The 27,608-nt window shown below is 43.8% G+C and overlaps 1 protein-coding gene across 3 annotated transcripts in view; it reads right to left on the bottom strand.

Moving 5' to 3' along the window:
• The window catches only part of crot (carnitine O-octanoyltransferase), an 84,207-nt gene extending 57,025 nt beyond the window's left edge, over window positions 1-27,182 (bottom strand). Inside the window, exon 1 of one of the 3 annotated variants that reach the window (XM_060824953.1) lies at window positions 27,047-27,182. Coding sequence is in view for 1 of the 3 variants with exons in the window: in XM_060824952.1 (XP_060680935.1) it covers window positions 26,945-27,008 (64 nt within the window). In the remaining 2 variants the exon portion in view is untranslated. Of the gene's footprint in view, window positions 1-26,666; window positions 26,787-26,944; window positions 27,017-27,046 lie in introns of those variants that run through there. The other 2 variants (XM_060824952.1, XM_060824954.1) reach the window with 2 other exon arrangements.
• Window positions 27,183-27,608: the final 426 nt, after the last annotated feature.

Raw genomic sequence — 27,608 nt, 5'->3', positions numbered from 1 at the left:
AGGATCATTATATAGTACTGCTACTCATTGGGCAAAAGATCCCCCCAAACCAGTCTACGACCTCAAATAGATACGGCCATTCTATCCGATCAAACATCTTTTCTGCATCTAGGGAGACCACCAAACCTGAAATCAATCTTTGCTGGCATAGTTGTACTGTGTTCAGTACTCTCCTAATATTGTTGGAGGAGCTACAGCCCTGAACAAAATCTACCTGGTCTTCTTTTATAATATAGAGCAGGACTTTCTCCAACGCCAGAGCCAGCACCTTGGATAGAATTTTGAAATCTACATTCAACAGTGAAATTGGTCAATGTGAAGTATATTCTTTGGGGTCCTTCCTCTTTAAAATGAGGAAGATAGTTGCCTCCCTAAGAGAAGGCGGCAGACAATCCTGGATATAAGAATAGTTGTACATCCTCAGAAGTGGCTCCACTAACATGTTTATGAATTCCTTATAGATGAGGATGGTATGGTGGCTGAGTGGTTAGCACTGCTGCCTGACAGCACCAGGGTCCCGGGTTCAATTCCATCCTTGGGCGACTGTCTGTGTGGAGTTTGCACACTCTCCCAGTGTCTGCATGGGTTTCCTCCGGGTGCTCCGGTTTCCTCCCCACAGTCCAAAGATGTGCAGGTCAGTTGAATTGGCCATGCTAGTCAGAGGGAAGATAGATGCATTAGTCAGAGGGAAGATAGGTCTGGCTGGGTTAATCTTTGAAGGATCGATGTGGACCTGTTGGGCTGAAGGGCCTGTTTCCACACTGTAGGTAATCTAATCTTAAAAAATGCAGTTGGGAATCTATCTGACCCCAGTGCCTTGCCACCCTGGAGATGTCTTATTATTTCCTGTACCATTACAGGCACATTCAAAACGGAAGTGTGCTCCGTACTTATATTGGGGAGGCCCAGATTTTCAAAAAAAGGACTGCATTCCCATTGTACTGTGTTCGCCCACCTCCGACCAATATAGCTTAGCAAAGTATTCCCTAAACCTAGCATTGATCTTTTTCAATTCACGGGTAATCATACCAGCCTTCTCCCTGACAAATGTAATAGACTGGGAAGCTCCTAGTCAAATAAGCTGGATATCTACCAGGCTTATGTCCAAATTCAAAGAGTTTTTGTTTGGCAAAGGAAACCTCTTTTTTAGCCACTTGTATTTGCATTGAGTCAAAAGCAGCCTGGAGAGCTGTGACCCACTGAAGCTTGAGCAATGATGGCCTATTATAATGTTTTCTCAGCTACCTTCAGCCGGGCCTCCAGCATCTGTTGCTGTTCCTCCCTCTGCCTCTTTCTAGTCATCGAATATGAAACGATCAGATCTCGTAAATTTGCCTTAGTGGCCTCCCAAAGAATTGCCAGATTACTAGCTGTACCTGAATTGATATCCCAAGAGGCCCTGAACTCTTTTTTAATAAATTCAACAAATTTGCTATCCCCCAACAAAAATGGATCCATGCACCAGTAATGTGCATCCATTCCACTACGCTTGGTTTTAACATTTAAACACACTGGCACATGATCTGAAACAGTTATATTCCCAAGTTTGCATGTCAATGTTCTGTCCAAATCATCAGTTGGCATAAAAAAATGTCAATTCATGTATGGCACTTGGGCGGGTTGGAATAGAACGTGAAGTCTCTTCCATTTGGGTGGAGACACCTTCCCACATCCACTAGTCACAACTCATCACACAGGTCCGCCAACTGTTTAGACTGCACTGGCATACCTGCCAGGTCTTTTGACACCCTATTTCTGGATCTATTAGGCAATTGAAATCCCCTCCTATAATCACACGGCGAACCTCAAGATTAATTAATTTAACCATTGCATCAATTAGAAATTTAAGACGGTGCACGAGGGGACAATATACATTCAAAATGCCGTACTCTTCTCCATGTATTCGGGCTTTAAGAATGATAAACCGTCCATGGTCATCCTTAATCTGCTCTGTTACCTGGAAAGGAAGTTTCCTTCTTATCATTATAGTCCCCCCTCTACTCTTAGAGTCATAGAATCATTGAGATGTACAGCATGGAAACAGACCCTCCGGTCCAACCCATCCATGCTGACCAGCTATCCCAACCCAATCTAGTTCCACCTGCTAGCACCCGGCCCATATCCCTCCAAACCCTTCCTATTCATATACCCATCCAAATGCCTCTTAAATGTTGCAATTGTACCAGCCTCCACCACATCCTCTGGCAGCTCATTCCACATATGTACCATCCTCTGCGTGAAAACGTTGCCCCTTAGGTCTCTTTTATATCTTTCCCCCCTCACCCTAAACCTATGCCCTCCAGTTCTGGATTCCTCGACCCCAGGGAAAAGACTTTGCCTATTTATCCTATCCATGCCCCTCATAATTTCGTAAACCTCCATAAGGTCACCTCTCAGCCTCCGACGCTCCAGGGAAAAGAGCCCCAGCCTGTTCAGCCTCTCCATGTAGCTCAGATCCTCCAACCCTGGCAACATCCTTAGAAATCTTTTCTGAACCCTTTCAAGTTTCACAACATCTTTCCGATAGGAAGGAGACCAGAATTGCACACAATATTCTAACAGTGGTCTAACCAATGTCCTGTACAGCCGCAACATGACCTCCCAACTCCTGTACTCAATACTCTGACCAATAAAGGAAAGCATACCAAATGCCTTCTTCACTATCCTCTCTACCTGCGACTCTACTTTCAAAGAGCTATGAACCTGCACTCCAAGGTCTCTTTGTTCAACAACACTCCCTAGGACATCACCATTAAGAGTAGAAGTCCTGCTAAGATTTGCTTTCCCAAAATGCAGCACCTCACATTTATCTAAATTAAACTCCATCTGCCACTTCTCAGCCCATTGACCCATCTGGTCCAGATCCTGTTGTAATTTGAGTTAACCCTCTTCACTGTCCACTACACCTCCAATTTTGGTGTCATCTGCAAACTTACTAACTGTACCCCTTATGGTCGCATCCAAATCATTTATGTAAATGACAAAAGGTAGAGGGCCCAGCACCGATCCTTGTGGCACTCCACTGGTCACAGGCCTACAGTCTGAAAAACAACCCTCTACCACCACCCTCTGTCTTCTACCTTTGAGCCAGTTCTGTATCCAAATGGCTAGTTCTCCCTGTATTCCATGAGATGTAATCGTGCTAATCAGTCTCTCTTGGGGAACATTGTCGAACGCCTTACTGAAGTCCATATAGATCACATTTACTGCCCTGCCCTCATCAATCCTCTTTGTTACTTCTTCAAAAAATACAATCAAGTTTGTGAGACATGATTTCCAACGCACAAAGCCAAGTGGACTATCCAGAATCAGTCCTTGCCTTTCCAAATACATATACATCCTGTCCCTCAGGATTCCCTCCAACAACTTGCCCACCACTGAGGTCAGGCTCACTGGTCTATAGTTCCCTGGTTTGTCTTTACCACACTTCTTAAACAGTGGCACCACGTTAGCCAACCTCCAGTCTTCCGGCACCTCACCTGTGACTATCGATGATACCTCTCTAGCTTCCCAGAGTTCTTGGGTACACCTGATCAGGTCCTGGGGATTTATTCACTTTTAACCGTTTCAAAACATCCGCCACTTCCTCCTCTGTAATCTGGACATTTTGCAAGATGTCACCAACTATTTCCCTACAGTCTATATCTTCCATATCCTTTTCCACAGTAAATAATGATGCAAAATATTCATTTAGTATCTCCCCTATTTTCTGTGGCTCCACACAAAGGCCACCTCGCTGATCTTTGAGGGGCCCTATTCTCTCCCTAGTTACCCTTTTGTCCTTAATATATTTGTAAATCCCTTTTGGATTCTCCTTAATTCCATTTGCCAAAGCTATCTCATGTCCCCGTTTTGCCCTCCTGATTTCCCTATTAAGTATACTCCTACTTTCTTTATACTCTTCTAAGGATTCACTCGATCTATCCTGTCTATACCTGACACATGCTTCCTTCCTTTTCTTAACCAAACCCTCAATTTCTTTGGTTATCCAGCATTCCCTATACCTACCAGCCTTCCCTTTCACCCTGACAAGAATATACTTTCTCTGGATTCTTGTTATCTCATTTCTGAAGGCTTCCCATTTTCCAGCCATCCCTTTACCTGCGAACATCTGCCTCCAATCAGCTTTCGAAAGTTCTTGTCTAATACCATCAAAACTGGCCTTTCTCCAAATTAGAACTTCAACTTTTAGATCTAGTCTATCCTTTTCCATCAATATTTTAAAATGAATAGAATTATGGTCGCTGGCCCCAAAGTGCTCCCCCACTGACCTCTCAGTCACCTGCCCTGCATTATTTCCCAAGAGTAGGTCAGGTTTTGCACCTTCTTTAGTAGGTAAATCCACATACTGAATCAGAAAATTGTCTTGTACACACTTAAGAAATTCCTCTCCATCTAAACTTTTAACACTATGGCAGTCCCAGTCGATGTTTGGAAAGTTAAAATCCCCTACCATAACCACCCTATTATTCTGACAGATAGCTGAGATCTCCTTACAAATTTTTTTCTCAATTTCCCTCTGACTATAGGGGGGTCTATAATACAATCCCAAAAATATCTTCCCTGGAGGTATTTCCCGGAATATCCTCCCTCAGCACAGCTGTAATGCTATCCTTTATCAAAAATGCCACTCCCCCTCCTCTCTTGCTTCCCTTTCTATCCTTCCTGTAGCATTTGTATCCTGGAACATTCAGCTGCCAGTCCTGCCCATCCCTGAGCCATGTTTCCCTAATTGCTATGATATCCCAGTCCCATGTTCCTAACCATGGCCTGAGTTCATCTTCCTTCCCTGTTAGGCTCCTTGCATTGAAATAAATGCAGTTTAATTTATTAGTCCTACCTTGTCCCTGCCCTGACTGTTTGACTCACTTCTGTTCTCAGCTGTACCCGTCTCAGATCGATCTCCTTCCTCACTATCTCCCCAGGTCCCACTCCCCCACCTTACTAGTTTAAATCCTCCCAAGCAGTTCTAGCAAATTTCCCTGCCAGTATATTAGTCCCCTTCCAATTTAGCTGCAATCCGTCCTTCTTGTTCAGCTCACTTCTACCCCAAAAGAGATTCCAATGATCCAAAAATGTGAATCCTTCTCCCATACACCAGCTCCTCAGCCGTGCATCATCTGCTCTATCCTCCTATTCCTGCCCTCACTAGCTCGTAGCACTGGAAGTACTCCAGATATTACTACCCTTGAGGACCTCCTTTTTAAATTTCTGCCTAACTCTCTCTAATCTCCCTTCAGAGTCTCAACCTTTTCCCTTCCAATGTCGTTGGTTCCAATGGGGACAATGACCTCCTGCTGGTCCCTCTCCCATATGAGAACATTCTGCACCCTCTCTGAGACATCCTTGATCCTGGCACCAGGGAAACAACACACCATTCTGCCTTTTCCCTGCTGGCCACCGAAACGTCTGTCTGTACCTCAGACTACAGAATCCCCTAACACAATTGATCTCTTGGAAGCCAACGTACCCCTCGTTGCATTACAGTCAGTCTCAATACCAGAAACTTGGCTGTTCGTGCTACGTTCCCCTGAGAATCCATCACCCCCTACATTTTCCAAAACAGCATACCTGTTTGAAATGGGTATATCCTGCCCTAGGTGCTGACCTTTCTCACTCTTCCTGGAGTTAAGCCATCTATGTTACTGTACATGAGACTTTCCCCCCTTCCTATAACTGCCACCCATCACATATTGTTGCTGTTGCAAATTCCTCATCACTTCTATCTGCCTCTCCAACCGATCCACTCGATCTGATAAAATTCGCATCCAACAGCATTTATGGCAGATATAATCCGCAGTAACCCTTCAACTCTCTTTAAACTCCCACATCTGACAAGAAGTACATTTCACTTCAAAGGCCATTTTTGCTCCTTCACAATCTACAGACCCAGAAAATAACACCATCTTATTCCTCTACAAACACTGCCCCAGGTTAAAATGTAAGCCATAGCTATTAATTTATGTTTAACCAACAGACTTATCTCCAAAAACATAAAATCAAGAAAGAATCCACTGTACTCACTACTGCAGCCTTTTTCTTAAAACAACAATTAACTTATCCGATTTTGTGCTATGAACTTCACCCAACAGTTCCCCCAAGATTAGTTGAGAATTTCACTGTTTGTTAATTTTTCCAGGTGCACTCAGGTGTCCAGCGATACACGGATTCAAACAGCAAAGGTGGTAACTGTGTAGGTTCTCTCTCTCTCGCTCTCTCCTGCACGGTCCTCACCATGTGCTTCCTTTGTCTGCTCTTCTCCCTTTTAAAACTGCTGTTGTTTTGACTTTTTTTCCCCAAAAGTTCCAAAACAATGCAACAGCATAGAAAACACAAATTGCTGCTCTTGGAATTCAAGGAAATCACTTCCAACACCTAAAATACCTCAAAAAAAAAAGGAGCAGCGAGTTGAAGGATGAGAAAAATATCCTGTCTAACCTCCCAGCTTCAGTTTCAGATGTTCCTTATCAGTTAGATGCATCTCCTACAGGAGAATATCCACCCTTTCCTTCCTGAGGCTTGATAAGACCTTTCTTTTAATGGGGGAATGGTTCCCTTTTATATTCCAGGTGCACTACCTGAACAAACCACTAGCCACTAGGGGAGCCCGTAGTTTCCCAGGAGGAGGGAAATTATCTGAGGTATGATGAGTTATAAAGATATTGACTCTATGAGATCGAAAAAGTATTCCTATAAAACTAACTACATCTAAAAAAAAATTACATTTAACTGAAACAGACACCCAAACAACCCCCAATTTGCTCGGGATCTTCCCCCTTGCCCATAGGAGGCACCCCTCCCATCTTAACTCCCTCTAGCTGAGGCCATGCCCTAGTCCCAGGCAAGTCACAAATAAGGAAAACCTGTTGTTATTTACATTCTGAAAGTTAGCAATGGATACCCATCACTTCTTAACCACTCGTCTTAACCATTGATATAGCCACCCCAATACAAAATCAAGAGAACAGCAGTTAATAAAGAAATAGATAATACCGAACTGACCGATATATAAAATAATTCCAATTTTACAACAAAACTTACATACAAAACCAATAACTACAAAATAGGGGAGGCAAGATGGAAGTAAAAAGGGCGGTAATGTAAAAAAAAACCGCCCTAAACCATTGTCCGCAATGATCCCCCTCCCATCCCACCCTGGTTCAGATCTTTCATTTCAAAAACTTCAGAAAGTCTTTCACCTTTTCTACAGAGTTCAAGTTATATACTGTCCTCCCATGGGTGAAACGCAACACAGCCAGGTACCTCAAGGAGTACTGAATGTTTAGGTCCCTTAATTCTTTCTTAACATCATCAAATGTCCTTCTTTTCTTAATCAGGGCTCCAGAAAAGTCCTGAAAAAAACATTACCTTTGAGCCTTTATACATTAAAGCTTGTGAATTCCTTCCCAGTCTTCTTACTGTTTCCACTATTAACTGTTTATCTCTAAAATACTGGAGCTGCACCTGGACCTGCGGGGGCACGGGTCTGACCTGGACCTGTGCATTGCGATCCGGTGGGCACGATCCATGCTTACTAGCCCTGACTTAGATTCCAACTCCAGGAACTTTGGGAGCCATCCCTGCAGAAAGCTGACAAGGTCCTTGCCTTCCTCGCGTTCCGGGAGACCCACGATCCATAAGTTTTTCCTGTTATTTTTGTTTTCCAGGTCATCGACTTGATCCTGAAGGATCCGAACCTAGTCTTCCAGCATTCGAATTCTTCCGGCTACGGTCTCCGATGCCGCAGTCCTCTCCTCCACTATCCCCAATCTTTGTTCCAGCAGCTAGATTTCCTGCTCATGCTTTTTTTAGCATGGCAGACAGTGGCTCAACCGCTGCTTGAATCCACTCTCCGTGTTTGGCAAACTCCAAGAATAAATGCTGCTGTCCTGCTGGATCCAAATGGGCCAGTCCAGGAGACTGAACATTGGCTGCAGGCACCCCTGATGGAGTAGGAGAGTCTACCGTGCTCCTTTAGGCCCCTTTCCTTTACTGGACTCATCCTGGCTTTAAAAGCTGTTGCAGATGATTTCAGCAGCTCCAAATAGTCAGTAAGTTTAAATTAATACCTCTTTCCCCTGGGGGTTGTTGGTAAGGTGGGGTAAAGGTCCACCTTGCCCGGGGCTATGGCACGGAGCCCAGCACAGCAGACCACTCAGACTGCCGCCATCTTGGATCTCTCCAAGCAGCTAATTTTTAACAAATCAAATACAACTGTTACGTAAAGAACTAGACTTTGAAATGTCAGAAGCAAATTGCCAACTTAAATTCACAAATATTACAATGAAATAATTTAGCCTAATTTTATTCAGTACATATTCACAAAGGATGACTAGTATCAAGCAAACACAATGGTCCAGTCATTTTGAAACACAAGAATGTATAAATCACTAATGAACACCAGGTAAAGGTGATGTGATAAATATAAATAATTATATTGTCCACAAATCGTTAAAAAGCATTTGGTCCAAAGCTTATGTTTAGTAACCTACGTTTTACTTTATGCCATATTTTAATGTCATTAAGTCAGTAAAATGATACTTTTCTTGCTATAGGACCTTAAAAGGTTTATTTAAGACATATAGCTCAAAGTTTAGACTCAAATCCTAGAAAGCAACAATCAGTTTATACAAAAAAAAGGTTTTATTCCAACTTCAAGTGTTGACACTAGTTCTCTGCATCACACTATCTAGATTGGGGGGTGGGGGCGGGGGGGGGGAGAGGGAGGGAGGGTGGAATTATTGTATCTTAAAATTCATAAGTATAAACAACTAGATAAGAAGTGATTCTGAACATCAGCATACATGAAAAAGATAGGGTATTTGGGACATTTACAGTTGGACAAAGATGGCTTAGAAGATGATCTCTGCAGGAACAGAAACTAGAGAAAGGTGTTTGCTATCAATACCAGTTGAAAAGAGAACACCATTTTCTCCCGCACAGGATGTTGAAATGTCCAAACAGTGTTGTGGGTGTATCAAAACCTAATGGCCTATGGTAGTTCAGGGAAGTTGCTCAGCATCATCCTTTCAAGAGCAATTTGGAATGGGCAGTAAATGCTGGCCTTGCCAATAATGTTTATTTCCAATGAATTACAAAAAAAATCTACCAGAGAAATGGAAAATGCAATAAGATTAATGATTGCGATGACCAAATTATTCACCAGCATCGTTAACGAAGGGTAAAGTGGGATACAGAGCCACAATTGTTCGAACTGGTTCACTGAATGTGAATAGACCTTTCTATTCCTTACAGTATTAATTTTCTCACTGGTTAGAATATCAATGCTATTAAGATGATTACTTTGAGTGTTTGCCAGTGCATTTCTCCCAGGGCTTTTTTTCCTTCCCCAGAGTTTGCATGACTACTGATCAGGAAAGAGTGATTACACAGTTTAACAGATAGGTTGGACATAAAATGAACATTTTTAATTCAATATACTTATATGCAAAGTTTATCCTTCCTACACAATCTAACAGAAAAAAAAGAAGCCTGCACACAATATCCTATGACTTAATACTGTGATCTCCCATTCTTTCAAAATTTCTTATTGTCTTTCAGCTCTGTGCTGAAGCTTACAAAGACACAAACAGAGAAAATCTCACCAAATTAATGAGGATCAAGGCTCAGTGGAAAATAACTCCAATACATTCATTACCTTATTAAATTTCTGTTTGCTGTCCGACAGCTAAGTATTCACATATGCCAACACAAGATTCAGAAAGGCAAAAATCAGTAGAAATGTCTGAAACCCTTTGGGATAACCAAATAAAAACTGCCCCCAGTGAACCTTTCCTTCATCAAAACAAATCAGAGGTATAAACTCAGAGATATCTGCACAGCTTTTCAACTTTGCATTACAATAGTAATCAGTTATCGTAAAAGGGGATAATTATGCACTATATCTCAGCAGAATAAAATACATAGAAGGATTTGAAAAGCACACGTTTCTGTAAAATGCATATGATTTCAATCAGATTATTGAAATAAAATCCAACAGTTGTAGATATTCAGTACGACAGAGCACCAATGTGATACTACAAAACTTGTAAAATAATATCATTCCTCTCACCTGCTAGTTAAATATGAATTCTATTCAGCATTTACAATGAAATGTGCAAGCACAAACTTATGTAACTGTAAATGAAGATTTTCAATTTGTTTATGCATGGGATATGGACATTGCAAGCTAGGCCAACATTTATTACCCCTCCCCAATTGCCCTTCAGGTGATGAGTGAGTGAATTGTGATTGAGTTCGTAGTCATAATGATGTGAGGTTTGGAGGGAAACCTGCAGGTGATGGTATTCACATATATCTGTGGTCATTGTCCTCCTAGGTGGCTGAAATCATCTCTACCTACCTCGACACTGTCCTATCCCCCTCGTCCAGGAACTCCCCACATACGTTCGAGACACCACCCATGCCCTCCAACTGCGCCAAAACTTCTGTTTCCCCCGCCCCCAACGCCTCTTCACCATGGATATCCAATCCCTCTACACCTCCATCCGCCATGACCAGGGCCTCCAAGCCCTCCGTTTCTTCTTCTCCCGACATCCCCAACAGTACCCTTCCACCGACACTCTGATTTCTGGCTGAACTGGTCCTCACCCTCAACAATTTCTCCTTCGAATTCTATCACTTCCTCCAGCCCAAAGGGGTAGCCATGGGCACCCGTATGGGCCCCAGCTATGCCTGTCTCTTTGTTGGCTACATAGAACAGTCCATCTTCCATAGTTACACCGGCACCACTCCCCACCTCTTCCTCCGCTACATTGATGACTGCATTGGCGCGACCTCATGTTCCCGTGAGGAGGTTGAACAGTTCATTAACTCCACCAACACATTCCACCCTGACCTTAAATTTACCTGGACCATCTCTGACACCTCCCTCACCTTCCTAGACCTCTCCATCTCCATTAATGACGACCGACTTGACACCGACATTTTTTACAAACCCACCGACTCTCAGTTACTGGATTACACCTCTTCCCACTCTACCTCCTGCAAAAATGCCATCCTGCATTCCCAATTCCTCCGCCTCTGCCGTATTTGCTCCCAGGAGGACCAGTTCCACCACAGAACACACCAGATGACCTCCTTCTTTAGAGACTGCAATTTCCCTTCCCACATGGTTAATGATGCTCTCCAACGCATCTCGTCCACATCCTGCCCCTTTGTCCTCAGATTCCACTCCTACAACCATAATAAGGTCAGAACCCCCCTGGTGCTCACATTCCACCCTATCAACCTTTGCATAAACCAAATCATCCACCGACATTTCCGCCACCATCAAACGGACCCCACCATCAGGAATATATTTCCCTCGCCTCCCCTTTCCGCAAAGACTGTTCCCTCCGTGACTTCCTGGTTAGGTCCACGCCCCCCAAAAACCCACCTTCCTGTCCTGGCACCTTCCCCTGCCACCGCAGGAATTGCAAAACCTGCGCCCACACCTCCTCCCTCACCTCCATACAAGGCCCCAAAGGAGCCTTCCACATCCATCAAAGTTTTACCTGCACATCCACCAATGTCATTTATTGTATCTGTTGCTCCCGATGCGGTCTCCTTTACACTGGGGAGACTGGACGCCTCCTAGCAGAGCGCTTTAGGGAACATCTCCGGAACACCTGCAGCAATCAACCACACCGCCCTGTGGCCCAACATTTCAGCTCCCCCTCCCATTCTGCCGAGGACATGGAGGTCCTGGGCCTCCTTCACCGCCACTCCCTCACCACCCGACGCCTGGAGGAAGAATGCCTCATCTTCCCCCTCAGAACACTTCAACCCCAGGGGATCAATGTGGACTTCAATAGCTTCCTCATTTCCTCTTCCCCCACCTCACCCAAGCTCCAAACTTCCAGCTAGCACTGTCCCCATGACTTGTCCCACCTGCCTATCTCCCTTCCCACCTACCCACTTCACCCTCCTTTCTGACCTATCACCTCCATCCCCACCCCCATTCACCTATTGTACTCTTTGCTACTTTCTCCCCACCCCCACCCTCCTCTCATTTATCTCTCCACCCTGCAGGCATTATGCCTCTATTCCTGATGAAGGGCTTTTGCCCGAAACGTCGATTTACCTGTTCCTCGGATGCTGCCTAACCTGCTGTGCATTTCAAGCACCACTCTAATCTAGAATCTGGTTTCCAGCATCTGCAGCCCTTGTTTTTACCTAGGTGGTAGAGGTCAGGGGTTTGGAAGATGCTGTCTATGCAGCCTGGTTGAGTTCTTGCTTTGCTTCTTGTTGATGGTACATGCTGCTGTGACTGTGCAATGGAGAAGGAGGGAACAAATAATGAATGTTGTTGATGGGGTGCCAATCAAGCTTCTTGAGCATTACTGAAGTTGCACTCATCCAGGCAAATGGACAGAATCCCATTATAATTTTAACTTATGCCTTGTATATGGTGAACAGGTTTTCGAAAGACAAGGAAGTGAATGACTCATGATAGAATTCCCAGCCTCTGACCTGCTCTTGTAGCCATATATTTATGCTGGTCAAAGACTTGTTTCGGATCAATGCTAACTACCAGGACATTGAGATTAGGAGGAGTCAGCAACGTGAATGCCACGGGATGCTCATAGAATTTTTTCTTGTTGGAAATAGCCATTGCCTGGCACTCATGTGGCATGGCAAAAGTGAGGACTGCAGATGCTGGAAACCAGAGTTTAGATCAGAGTGGTGCTGGAAAAGCACAGCAGGTCAGGCAGCATCCGAGGAGCAGGAAAATCGACATTCCAGACAAAAACCCTTCATCGGGAATAGGGCTATTCCTGATGAAGGGCTTTTGCCCGAAATGTCAATTTTCCTGCTCCTCGGATGCTGCCTGACCTGCTGTGCTTTTCTAGCACCACTCTGATCTAAACTCATGTGGCATGTACTACTTATCAAACCAAGCCTAAGTTCTCATGTCTTGCTGCTTGTATCCATTCCTGTAGTCTGGAATGAAACTGAAAATTGTACAATCAATGAACATCCCCAGTTCTGACCTTATAATGAAAGGAAGGTTATTGATGAGGAGCTGAAGATGGAACTCTAGTTATGTACTGGAGCAGAGATGATCGACTTCCAACAACCACAAATAATTCCCTTTGCACTTGGTATGGCTTCAACAGCACAGAGCTTTTCCCTTTATTTCTATTAGATTAGATTACTTACAGTGTCGGCCCAACAAGTCTACACCGACCTGCCGAAGCGCAACCCACCCAAACCCTTAACATAACAGTACGGGCAATTTAACATGGCCAATTCACCTGACCTGCACATCTTTGGACTGTGGGAGGAAACTGGAGCACCCGGAGGAAACCCATGCAGACACGGGGAGATCGTGCAAACTCCACACAGTCAGTCGCCTGAATTGAACCCGGGTCTCTGGCGCTGTAAGACAGCAGTGCTAACCACTGTGCCACCGTGCAGCCAACTATTGACTCTAGTTTTGCAAGAGTGCCTTGATGCCACATCTAGTGAAATGGTACTTTGCATAAATACTCAAGAGAGAGGAAGTAAAGGTGACTGTGCTTGACATCAATGCACTAAACAAAGGTGCCCTTTCCGCACAAGTAAAAGGAGCTACCAAAGGCATTTTTCGTGAGGTGAAAATGTGAAAGCTGGGGTGTGATAACCAAGTTATTTAGTTACATTATTCGACTTTCCATCACCACAAATGATTCCTATCTTGTGGAGTATCTGTAGTATTATCTGCTATTATTTCAGATTTTCAGCATCCGTAGTAGGTTGCTTTAGTTCTATTAAATACTATTAACAATTCTAAGGTAGGGTGAAAACATTGCACACACTTATTGGCCTGTAAATCTTACTGGTTTAGTTACATTGGAATTTTTTTAAATGCCTGATTATATAAATAATTCCCAGCTTTATGGCTTATTTGATAAAGTCTCACTTGAAAATTTATTAAGTTGGAAATTTCTGCAGATGTCAAAAGCATTACAGAAAAAAATACCAATACAGATAGTCACATATTAGACACTCCCCCCACTCTTTTTGGCAAAATGCATGCTTAAGCCTATACTCTGAATAAGTTTATTCAATTCATAAATGTTTAGGGTTATACTTATATGAGGAGTTGACCTCAATTTCTCAGCTCAAGATGCAAGTTTTAAATTATACTTGCCTTAGAACACACACTTGCATGTGTGTTCAAGCACATGATATGTTGCTAAGTACACATGCTGAAGTTCCAGACATGCCCACAAAGAGTAGACTGTGCATGGCAATTGTTGAATGGAAACCAGCAGTTTAGGTTTTATAATCAGCATCTAGATACTTTTAAAATCAACCTGTCCAGAGATTTATTATACACCTCTGCAGCACATGGGACTTGAACTTGGGCCTCCTGGTTCAGAGGTAGTGACACGACCACTGCAAGGTGACAGCCCCTATACTCAGCGTCTTAGTCAACAGACTTTGAAGGTTCAAAGGCAGACTAATGTACTGTGATCCACAGTATCCTCATTTCCTTCCTGCACAATCACAATAATAAAATTCATGAACTAATGGTTCAGCACATTCTCAATCTCCTTTCTAGTCACATCTTCCTGTTCGGTCTCATGTTCACTCTGACTAAAATTTTACAAAACATTAAATTTTGATGAACAAGAACAGAAAGCCTCTGAACAAGCAACCCGCTGACTAGGAAATAAACTGGCGTAAGTGCAAATACAATGTTATCACATGACAAACTAGGCCATGCAAATGATCAAATGGATCATATGAAAAGACTTAGGTATCCATTGTACCAAGTACTAAAGACAAGGAAAAAAAAACAGTTCAATTTCAGGGATAAGACACATCTCACCAGCAGCTCTAGCAGTGGAATCAAACAGTTCAAGGTCAATAAAGGCTTTTTAACTTAGAACTCTGTAAAAAAAACTATTTTGAAAATAAACACAACAAATATCCTGGAGTATAAACACATGTATGTCTAGGTCAGAAATACTACTCCTTAAAAGGACTGTCAAAAGGGATAGGCATTCTAATAGGAATTCTACATTTTGAACCAGATGTGCAGGAGAATCCTGACTTTCTCTAAATATAACTTTCTCTTAACCTCCTAGTTCTTTCATTTCTCTTATATACTGCACCATTCACACTCCTCCTAACAGTAACTAAATGTTAGTGTATCAAACTAGCATAGGGGTCAAGGCTTACTGATCCATCAGCCTGTTTTCACATCGCTAATGTCTTTAGCATGCTATCCCTAGCCCACCTAGAATTATGCAGTGTTCAGCAATTGGCTAAAAGTCAGATTAAAACAGACAAAATCTAAAAGGGTAAAAACTGAAAGTGTCCTCTCTGAGCTTGTTGGGCAAACAAAACTCAGTCACGTTGCATCTCTGGTGCACATTGGGAAGTCTGAGAGTTGGTGAAAGGACAGGACTAAGCAAGCATATCACAATTGGCTTATGAGGTTTTATAACTCCCTGACCTTGTGCTGGGGCTGGGGGGTGGGAGGAAGAGAGCGAGAGAGAGTGCGAGAGAAAGAAGAGGGGCATTTGTCTCGTAGTGATAATATTCCTATCACTTAAACAGGCTGCTTAGGTTTAAGTCCCACCTGCTCCCGAGGTATGTAATACCATCTTCTATAACTGTCTGATAGGGTAGCAATCTGAATCCCAGTCATAAAAAAGAAATTAAACACCCTGCCTTGGAGTGCTCCAGCCCAGAACAGTAACAAGTGTTTGGTGAAAGGGCAATTCAGTGAGAAAGGCAGACGGGTACTCTTTGTTTTCTATTTTCAGCTTCACGGAGATCAGGCATTGAAAAATTGCATGAGAGAGATAAGCTTTGAAAATATTCAGGAAAGACATTCTGGAGAGAACATAAAATCAAGTGGGACTGGGAGCCAGTGTGAGGTAAAGGGTGGCCTTGGAAAGCAGACCATGCGAATAATTCAACTAGTCTCTTAGGGAAAAAAAAATTGTTCTTTCCATTAAAGCATAATGAATAAGTGCTACCATATACAGAGGAATCTTGATTATCCAGCAAGATCGCAAGGTCCCGATGTTTGGCTAAACTGTGTCATCCGGTATTCGATTAACCGAACAAAATACTCCCCACCCTTGTCCTTAGGATATTCAAGGATCCTCTGTATTTGCTATTTACTAAACTACCAGAAGCAAATTGAAATGGAGTCATTTAAGTCACAGTGAGGCAGCCTTACCAGGTGGAATACTGCTCTATATCATGTGATTAATCAGGGACACTTCTGGTGCCCACAATGACATTCATGTCGGAGGTATCTCCTGCTACTACAAGAAATCTGTGTTTCAGATTTGGAGTGGCAGCTGGTGTCACCACGGAGTATCTGCAAGGTTGAGATCTTCATAAATTGGATCATGGTGGTCATACTACAGGAAAAGAGTGGACAGCCAGGAATGTGATTGCCAGAGTAAAAATAGTAGGCAGATAATGTAGGGGTCTTTTTGGGGTTGGGGTTGGGTAGGGTGGAAAACAAATCCTGCCTGGCGATTGTTGCAGAGTCTCCATTCATCCGTTGCTGTAGCATCTGCATGGTCTCACCAAATGTATCATACCTTGGCTCATATTTTTATGCGGTGTATGAGGCAGACAACATTGGCCAAGTCACATGAGTCTGTACAGTGTACCTGGTGGGTGGTGTTCTCACACGTGATGATAGTATTTGTGTCGATGATCTGACATTTCTTGTAGCGGTTACCATGGTAGAGTTGTGTGGTGTTGTGGTTGCTGTTATCTTGAAGGCTGGCTAGTTAGCTACAAACAATGGTCAATTTGAGGTTAGGTGGTTGCTTGAAGGTGAGTAGTGGAGGTGTAGGGAATGATTTTAGCAAGATGCTCGTCATCATTGCTGGATACTGAAAGCTGTGAAGAACATTGAACCGTTTCTCCGCTCCAGGGAAGCACTTAGATTAGACTTACAGTGTGGAAACAGGCCCTTCGGCCCAACAAGTCCACACCGACCCGCCGAAGCGCAACCCACCCATACCCCTACATTTACCCCTTACCTAACACTACGGGCAATTTAGCATGGCCAATTCACCTGACCCGCACATCTTTGGACTGTGGGAGGAAACCGGAGCACCCGGAGGAAACCCACGCAGACACGGGGAGAATGTGCAAACTCCACACAGTCAGTCGCCTGAGGTGGGAATTGAACCCAGGTCTCTGGCGCTGTGAGGCAGCAGTGCTAACCACTGTGCCACCGTGCTGCCAAACTGTACAAGGAAAGATCCTGACAGTTGTATCCCACGTCCGTCTTCTGAGGAGGTCATTGCAGTTTGTCGCTGTGGCATTGGAATTGTCGATGAGTGAAGCAACACACCCTATTCTTATGAAGTCATGTTTCAGCGTATGTAGACATCCACTGCGTTTCTCCTTATCTGAGCAGATCCTGTATATATGCAGTGATTGTTCATAGGGAATGGCTTCTTTAACGTGTTTAGCATAGATGCTGGAGAAGTGAAGCATCGTGAGGTTATTCTTGAGCTTGCAATAGAGTGAAGTACTGAAGCGAACATCATTGATGGAGATGCCAGGTCCAAGAATGAAACCAATTCTGAAGAGTAGTCCATGGTAAGTCTGATGGTAGGATGGAATCCATTGAGATCAGCGTGTAGTTGTTTCAGTGATTCTTCGCTGCGAGTTTGAAGGAAGAAGGTGTCGTCAATGTATCTGGTGTATAGCGTTGGTTGGAGATCCTGTGCAGCGAAGTCTTGGTTGGACATCTGCATGAAAATGTTGGTGTATTGGGACACAGTTTTGGTCCCCATGGCTATTTGCATGTCTGAATGAAGAGCTGGTTGTTGAAGATGAAAACATTGTGGTCAAGGATGAAGTGGATAAGTTGTGGAATAGTGTTTGGAGATTGGCAGCTGTTGGGGTTGAGTTCAGAGGCTGTTGCAGCCATCCCACCATTGTGGGGGATGCCGGTGTAAAGTACCAAAACATCCATTTTGATGAGGGATGTTTCAGGTTCAACTGATCCATGGCTGCTGAGTTTCTGTAAGAAGTCCATAGTGTTATGATAGAAGTTGGTGGTTCCTTGTACGATGAGTTTCAGGATACCCTTGACACAGCCAGAGAGATTCTTACACAAGGTCCTTAGCCTGATATGATGGGACATCCAGGTGTGTTGGTTTTTGGGAGGTAACAGAAGTCTCCTATACAGGGAATGCATGGGATGAGAACACAGAATTCTCTGAAGGTCTTGTTCAGTCTGTTGAGTTGACAGGTGTGTTCTTTAGTGAGACTGGTGGATAATTGTCTGCAATGTTCGTAGTTGTTCAGTTGTCAGAACTCTTCTTTCCGATGGTCCATTCTATTCTGTATGACGATGGCTCCTCCTTTATCTGCTGGTTAAATGACAATGTTGCGGTTGGTTTTGAGAGTATGGATGGCATTGTGTTGTGCTTGAGTAACATTCTGGGATATCTTGTAAGTGATGAATCTAGCATTACCAAATCTCCTAATGCTTTGAGCGTACAGTCAAGCCTAGGGCAGCGGCCTTCCAAAGAGGTCTATTATCGACTTATTCTTCTTCGGTTGCTGCACTACGGATCTGTCAACTGTTCCATTTCATTGCTGTCTAATTGAGCTCACTGCTGATATCTTGGGGTTTGTGGAAGAATTCCTGGAGCCTCATTCACCTGATGAGTTCCTCAGAGTCTGCCAAAAGACTAATAGGATCCATTTTAGTAATGGGACAGAAATGGAGCACTCAGCTTAGTACTTTGATTTTGTCTGATTGAAGGGTGTGGTCAGACAAGTTAACAATGGATTTCCCGGTGGTGGTCCTGCTTTCAACCGTGGTACGGAGGACGGCTTCTTTGCTGATGGTGGTCATGTTGAGTTTCTCAAGTTTACTGTTTTAGTGTGCATGTAGATGGTGTAGTTCTGTCGCCTTATCTGCTTCGCAGTACCTCGTAGTTTGGCAGTGTCTCATGTCTGAGGCGCAAGCTGAGAATATGGACTCTGTCTTGGTTTCAAGGTTGCGACATCTGCTGTCAAGATGGTGTACATGTTGAGAAGCATGTGAGAGGTGCAATAGCTGAGTCTCTCAGTGTAGTCTGTATTGAATATTGACTTGAGTGGGTTTGTGATTCTGTCGTCCTTTCGGGATCTTGTCTGCTTTCTTGCATCTCTATAGAAAATTGATGTCAGTGTCGACATGTGTGATCTTCTTAGAGATCCTCTCCACTTTGAGCCAGCAGTTTGAGGTGTCGATGATAGCCATGATGTGGAGATGTGGGTGTTGGACTGGGATGGACAAAATCAGAACTCACATGACACCAGGTTATAGTCCCAGCTTTTGGAGCACTACTCCTTTGTCAGATGGATAGGAGAGAGATGTCCAGGCACAGAATATATATAGGTGGAGAGACAATAACAAGATAATTCTATGAAATCAAAGTATCAACAGTACAAATAATGTAAGTAGAGTGTCAATAGGCTGAATAACAAGGCTTTGCAGATAATCAAGTGTCAACAGACTAATACAAACGGTGTGAATAATGAATGAAGGAATGACCTATGAACAGATTATTGATAATTATCTCTCTGCCTTAATTAATCAAAAGTAAGATGGTAATAGAGTCCACAGAGTTGCATGACAAGGATCGAACTAAAGTAATCAAAAACTGTACGAATTAATTAAGGCAGAGAGATAATCACAAATAATCAAGGTAATGGTGTCAAAACTGGGCAGTTAGGATGACTTCACAAACACAGACAATATGGTGGGGTTACATTAGTGTGATATAAACCCAAGATCACAGTTGATGCCATCCTTGTGGATGTGGAACTTGGCTATCAGTTTCTAATTGGCGATTTTGCATTGTCATGTATCTCAAAGGTCACCCTGCAGAGCGCTTATCTGAAGATCAGATGTTGAATATCCTTGACTGCTGAAGTGTTCCCTGACTGGGAGGGAACACTCCTGCCTGGCAATTATTGTGTGGTGTCTGTTCATCCATTGTTGAAGTGCTCCCATGGTTTTGCCGATGTACTATGCCCAGGGGCATCCTTGCCTGCAGCTTATGAGGTAGACAACATTGATCAAATATCATGAATACGTAGTGTACCCTGTGGTTAGTGTTCTCATGTTGACGATCTGACATATCTTGCAGAGGTTGCCATGGCAGGGTTGTGTGTCTGTCTTCTGAAGAGATCGTTGTGGCATGTCGGAACTGTCAATTCTTGAGTTGAGCATTGTATCCCATTCTTCTGAGGGTGGCTGTCAGCATCCGTAGATATCCATTGCATTCCTCCTCATCTGAGCAGATCCTGTATATACGCAGGGCTTGTCTTTAGGGGATGGCTTCTTTAATGTGTTCAGGGTGGAAGCTGGAGAAGTGATGCATCATCTCAACACTACAGACTTCTTACAGAAACTCAGCACGCAAGAAAATCCACAACAATCTCCTCAGATGATAGATAGAGATTTTGATCGACAGAGACCCTTAGTCATCCAATACTTCCCAGGAGCGGAGAAGCTATGCCACCTTCCTTAAACCTTCAGCATGGCAACAATGCCAATGAACATCTCGCCAAGGCTATCCTCACACTCCCAAACAAATAACCTCAAACAGACCATCATTCTTAGCAAAACAGCCAGCCTTAAGGACAGCAACCCTGACAACATACAGCATTCAAGGAGCAGCGAAATCGACGTTTCAGGTAAAAGCCCTTCATCAGGCATCAGCCCATCCTGATGAAGGGCTTTTGCCCGAAACGTCGATTTCACTGCTCCTTGGATGCTGCCTGAACTGCTGTGCTCTTCCAGCACCACTAATCCAGACCCTGACAACATATGCCTACCACAGCAACCTCTGCAAGACATCAGATCATTACCATGGATACGATCACCACACATGGAAACCAGATTAATCATTGTTTTTACCTCGTTGTTTTTAACCCTACTGCGAATCCTCTTGCAAGGATGCCTGCCTTGAAGAAGTTTTTCTCCTCTCTCTACAAGAATCTCAGGGAGTCCCTCTCCCACTGCAACTCCCAGGTCATTTCCTCTGCCCTGAAGCTCTTCATCCCCTCCCCCACTCACCAATTGTACTCTATGCTACTTTCTCCCACCTCCACCCTCCTCTAGCTTATCTCTCCACGCTTCAGGCTCTCTGCCTTTATTCCTGATGAAGGACTTTTGCCCGAAACGTCGATTTCACTGCTCCTTGGGTGCTGCCTGAACTGCTGGGCTCTTTCAGCACCACTGATCCAGACCCTGACAACATTCACCTACCACAGCAACCTCTGCAAGACATCAGATCATTAACATGGATACTATCATCACACATGGGAACACCGCCTACCAGGTACACTGTACATACTCAAGTGACTTGGCCAACGTTGTCTATCTCATACACTGCAGGAAAGGATGGTCCGAGGGATACAGCATTGGTGAGTTCATGCAGACACGATGACAACAGATGAATGGACACCAAGGAACAATCGCCAGGCAGGAGTGTTCCCTCCCGGTCGAGGAACACTTCAGTATCAAGGACAATCAGCATCCCATCTTTGGATAAGCATTCTCCAAGGCAGCCTTCGAGATACGTTACAATGCAGAATTGCCGAGCAGAAACAGATAGCCAAGTTTTGTATTCATTAAGATGGCCTCAACTGTGATTTTGGGTTCATGTTGCGCTACGTGTAACCCCACCATACTGTTCGGTGTTTGTAAAGTCATTCTAACTGTCCTGTTTTGACGCCATTATCTTAATTATTTTGATTATTTCTCTGCCTTAAGTAATAAGTTGGTACAGTTTTTGATACTTTTTACTTTTGTTAGACCTCGTCATGTGACTCTGATAACTACTCATGTTTTTCAGCCATTTAGTCTGTCTCTAATACCATGTTACTTTTGATTATTTGTACTTACTCTGTCTAAATTAATCTGTTCATGGGTCATCCCTTCACTTGTTATTCAACTGTAAACACTTTATTCACACTGTTTGTATCAATCTGTTGACACTCTTGATTATCTGCAAAGATTTTGTTATTCAGCCTGACAATCTGCTCACACTATTTGTACTGTTGACACTCTATTATCTGAATTATCTTGCCATTGTCTCTTTGCCTATATATTCTGTGCCTAAACACCTCTCTCCAATTCACCTGACGATTGGGAGCGCTCCAAAAGCTTGAGATTTCAAATAAACCTGTTGGGCTATATCCTTGCCTCATGTTGTGTCATCCACCCCAGTTCAACACTCTTTCTATTATGTGGAGATGACAAAGTGTTGGAGGGAGAGTGCCAGACACTTGAGGCATTATGATTCATTATGGAGAAGATGGAACCTGTAATAGCTGGATGGGTTATATCCCTGCAGGACAAGGACATTGCGTTAACCGATGCGCCAGCAAAGCCTATCAGGGACGGTTTAAACCAGAAAAGAATAGGGATGGGAATCTGAGCAGGGACACAAGAGTGAGGGAAACAAAGATGGAAGTAGAAATCAAAAGCAGAAGGCAAAGGAAGCAAGGGCAAGGGATTAAATATTTTACACACACAAACGCACACAGAATTTGGATAAAGGAATCAAATATTTCCACATTTGCTGATGAGAAGGAGGTAGGATTGAATGATAAAGAATAAATACATAGGCTTCAGGGCCATTTAGACAAGTTCAGCAGGCAAATTCACAGCAGAGCAGTGTAAATTGATAAAAGTCCACTTGAGTAGGAAAAATAAAAAATCACATTATAAATTTAAATAATGATAGATTGGGAAATTGTGATGTACAGAGGGACCAGGGTGCCACTGTACACCAGTCACTGAAACCATGTAGGTGGAACAACAGTTGAGAGAGCTAGTGGTATGTTCGGCCTTCATCTCAAGAGTTTGAATACAAGAGCAGGACAGTGTTGCTTGGGTTGACTGGGCCTGTATTCACTGGAGTTTAGAGAAAAGTGGGGGGGGTTTCAGTGAAACGTACAAAATACTGACAGGAAAAGAAATTGGTGGAAAAATTCAGCAGGTTAGTTCTGATAAAGGGTCACTGGACCTGAAATGCTAACTCTGTTCTTCTCTCCACAGGTGCTGCCAGACTTGCTGTGTTTCTCTAGCACTTTGTCATTGTTTCAGGTCTTCGACTGAATACATTTTTTTTCAGCACAGACTCAACAATCTCTAGATCTGTATCTCGGAACAGGGTTTTAAACTGGGTATTCATCGTCATGGCTTCCCTTTGCAACCTTTCCATAAGGTATCTACCCCTCCATGGTTGGAAAACTAAGGTTGAAAAACTCCATGGGCATACATCTCTCTGTCATTACTTTATTTCCACCTCAGTGAAACCCTTATCCACATTCACTATTAGACTCAAATTTCTCTAATATCCCATTACCAGGTTCCTAAATTGTACTCACCACAAACATCAATTGGTGCAAGACTGTCACTAATACTGTCATACCATTTAAAGTTTGCCTTGCCTTCTGACATTCAATCCCAAGTTATTTAGCATGATATGTACCTCTCTTCTCATAAAAACCTCTTTGAATATATCTTTTCACCCTTACATCTGTTCAATAACCCTACCACCTGGACAAATGATGCAAAGTGCCTTTCACTTTTTGTTAAACATTAAGATGTGCTGTAAAAATGTAAGCTGCTGTCAGATTAAGTTAGTAAAGGGATCACAACCAGAGAATTATAGACTATTCTTAAAGCATAGCCTAGTAGGACATGTATTTGCCACAGAACGCTCTATCAAAACACCATCAAGCAGATAGGAGATCAAAAGAGAGGCAATACCAAAATTTCATTCAGCAACTGATATGCTAGTACCCAGAAAGAATGAATCAGAAAGCATGCAAAGATGACTTGTTGAAGTTATGTCAAAAAATTGATTATAATACTGTATTCAATGGCCTTTAGGAGAGAGTATTGTGCCATTTAGTTGCAACGGAAGCACAACAGAATCAAATATGTTATGGTTCTGTCTGCCCAGCTGGGAATTTGTGTTGCAGACGTTTCGTCCCCTGTCCAGGTGACATCCTCAGTGCTTGGGAGCCTCCTGTGAAGCGCTTCTGTGATCTTTCCTCTGGCATTTAAGACCATAAGACATAGGAAGTAAGGCCATTCGGCCCATTGAGTCCACTCCGCATTCAATCGTGGCTGATGGGCATTTCAACTCCACTTACCTGCATTCTCCCCATAGCCCTGAATTCCTCATGACATCAAGAATCTATCAATCTCTGCCTTGAAGACATTTAGCGTCCTGGCCTCCACTGAACTCTGCAGCAATGAATCCCACAGGCCCACCACTCTCTGGCTGAAGAAATGTCTCCGCATTTCTGTTCTGAACTGACCCCCTCTAATTTTAAGGCTGTGTCCACGGGTCCTAATCTCCTCGCCTAACGGAAAAATTTCCTAGCGTCCACCCTTTCCAAGCCATGTATTATCTTGTAAGTTTCTATTAAGTCTCCCTTTAATCTTCTAAACTCCAATGAATACAATCCCAGGATCCTCAGCCGTTCCTCGTATGTTAGACCAACCATTCCAGGGATCATCCGTGTGAATCTCAGCTGGACACGTTCCAGTACCAGTATGTCCTTCCTGAGGTGTGGGGACCAAAACTGGACACAGTACTCCAAATGGGGCCTAACCAGAGTTTTATAAAGTCTCAGTAGCACAACGGTGCTTTTATATTCCAACCCTCTTGAGATAAGTGACAACATTGCATTCGCTTTTTTAATCACGGACTCAACCTGCATGTTTACCTTTAGAGAATCCTCGACTAGCACTCCCAGATCCCTTTGTACTTTGGCTTTACGAATTTCCTCACCGTTTAGAAAGTAGTCTATGCTTTTATTCTTTTTTCCAAAGTACAAGACCTCGCATTTGCTCACGTTGAATTCCATCAGCCATTTCCTGGATCACTCTCCCAAACTGTCTAGATCCTTCTGCAGCCTCCCCACTTCCTCAGTACTACCTGCCTGTCCACCTAACTTCGTATCATCGGCAAACTTCGCTAGAATGCCCCCAGTCCCTTCACCCAGATCATTAATATATAATGTGAACAGCTGCGGCCCCAACACTGAACCCTGCGGGACACCGCTTGTCACCGGCTGCCATTCTGAAAAAGAACCTTTTATCCCAACTCTCTGCCTTCTGTCAGACAATTAATCCTCAATCCATACCAGTCGCTCACCTCGAACACCATGGGCCCTCACCTTGCTCAGCAGCCTCCCGTGTGACACCTTATCAAAAGGCCTTTTGGAAGTCTAGATAGACCACATCCACTGGGTTTCCCTGGTCTACTTGTCACCTCTTCAAAGAATTCCAACAGGTTTGTCAGGCACGACTTCCCCTTATTAAATCCATGTTGACTTGTTCTAATCAGACTCTGCTCTTCCAGGAATTTAGAAACCTCATCCTTAATGATGGATTCTAGAATTTTACCAACAACCGAAGTTAGGCTAATTGGCCTATAATTTTCCATCTTTTGTCTTGGTTTGTAGTGGTTTGAATCTGCCGCTTCCGGTTGTCAGTTCTAGCTGTCCGCTACAGTGGCCGGTATATTGAGTCCAGGTCGATGTGCTTGTTGATTGAATCTGTGGATGAGTGCCATGCCTCTAGGAATTCCCTGGCTGTTCTCTGTTTGGCTTGTCCTATAATAGTAGTGTTGACCCAGTCAAACTCATGTTGCTTGTCATCTGCGTGTGTGGCTACTAAGGATAGCTGGTCATGTTGTTTCGTGGCTAGTTGGTGTTCATGGATGCGGATCATTAGCTGTCTTCCTGTTTGTCCGATGTCATGTTTTGTGCAGTCCTTGCATGGGATTTTGTATACTACGTTGGTTTTGCTCATGCTGGATATCAGGTCCTTTGTCCTGGTGATTTGTTGTCTGAGTTTGACTGGAACAACACTACTATTATAGGACAAGCCAAACAGAGAACAGCCATGGAATTCCTAGAGGCATGGCACTCATCCACAGATTCTATCAACACATTGACCTGGACCCAATATACCGACCACTGCAGCGGTCAGCTGGAACTGACAACCGGAAGCGGCCGATTTAAATCACTACAAATGCCAGAGGAAACATCACAGAAGCGCTTCACAGGAAGCTCCCAAGCACTGAAGATGTCACCTAGACAGGGGACGAAACGTCTGCAACACAAATTCCCAGCTCGGTGGACAGAACCACAACAACAAGCACCCGAGCTATAAATCTTCGCACAAACTTAGAATCAAATATATTTGAACTATGTTCTCTATTTGTTTATCCCAGTCCATTAAGTTGCCATTAATACTGTAAAATAACTGAAGTTATACAAGGTTACCAATATTGGTAGTAAACTTTACTTTCAACAATATTGCAGACCAGGTTCAAAAATGAAGAACAAATTCTCTCAATTGTGGGGTAACCTTTCAACTCCAGGTATCCCCAAAGTATTTCCACCAGCGATGCACTTTTGAGGTGTGATTGCTTGTAACTGTAGGAAACTCAGCAGAACTGTCCAACAATAACAATTAGACTAATGTGGGATGGAGAATAAATATTGGTCAGGTCATTGGGCAAACTGCCCTGACGTTTTAAACAAACAAAAAAAATGATCAGGGGGATAGCGTATCACAGCGTGAAGAGAGACTCTACGGCCCAGCGTGTCCGTGCCGGGGTTATCGAGCAGTAAACACTGATGTTTACCTCCGGGGGCGGACAGGGCTCTCGTTAATAGATCGCAAGGAGAGGCAGCAACTGTGAAGAGTGCAGCAGTCCCTCGGTAACGCACTGACTGTGTGCTCAGTGGGGTTTAAACCCCGAACTATCAGGCTGCAGCCAACAACACCATCCTCACAGGCACCTGTTCGCGTCCAAAGAAAAATTGTTTAATATTTGTACAACCACAAATGTGATCGGAGTGTGAATAACAGAGGAATATACCGCCGGGGATTTTAAATGTAGACAGATTTTAATGCACTTACAGCGAGTATATTTTACACAGAGCCCGACAACCCATAACTCATCGACCTGAACTGCAGCAAACATTCGTATTTTAAACCCATATTCTTCAGTTAGTCACTTACCCTGTCTTCCTGGTTTAATTTGATTTATTTTTGTTACTCAGCAAATTCCCCAGACTCAGTGATATGTTGAACTCTACCAACCAGAGGACGCGATTGTTCCAAACTCCCTGGACCGACTCCTCCTCCCTCAGCCCCAACGACTAAACATCCTCGCGCGACACTTCCGTTACGTACTGTCGCGCGACGTCCCTATCTCCCTCGCCTCACTTCCAACTCGCCCCCATCTCCCCCGCCTCACTTCAGCCCCGCCCTTCAACCCGCCCCCCCATCTATCTATCTCACTTCCTCCCCGCCCTTCAACCCGCCCCCCATCTATCTACCTCACATCCGCCCCGCCCTTCAACCCGCCCCCATCATCAACCAAAGGACCTAACTTTTTCTGTCCGTGAAGCCTCACTTCCGCCCCTCACAGTAATCAACCGTTTCCGTACGTTGTCGCCCCACTTCCGCCCCTCACAACCACCCGACACCCTTCTCCTTCTCCCTGCGCGTCACGCCCGTCCCGCAAACGGTGGTCCTGGAAGCGACCAGCAATGCACCCGCCTGATCTGCGGCAATTCCG

The sequence above is a fragment of the Hemiscyllium ocellatum genome, chromosome 5 (assembly GCF_020745735.1).
Source record: "Hemiscyllium ocellatum isolate sHemOce1 chromosome 5, sHemOce1.pat.X.cur, whole genome shotgun sequence".
Classification (NCBI taxonomy): Eukaryota; Metazoa; Chordata; class Chondrichthyes; order Orectolobiformes; family Hemiscylliidae; genus Hemiscyllium; species Hemiscyllium ocellatum.
Note: the sequence above shows the minus strand (reverse complement) of the source record. Positions and strands in the feature narration are given on the sequence as shown.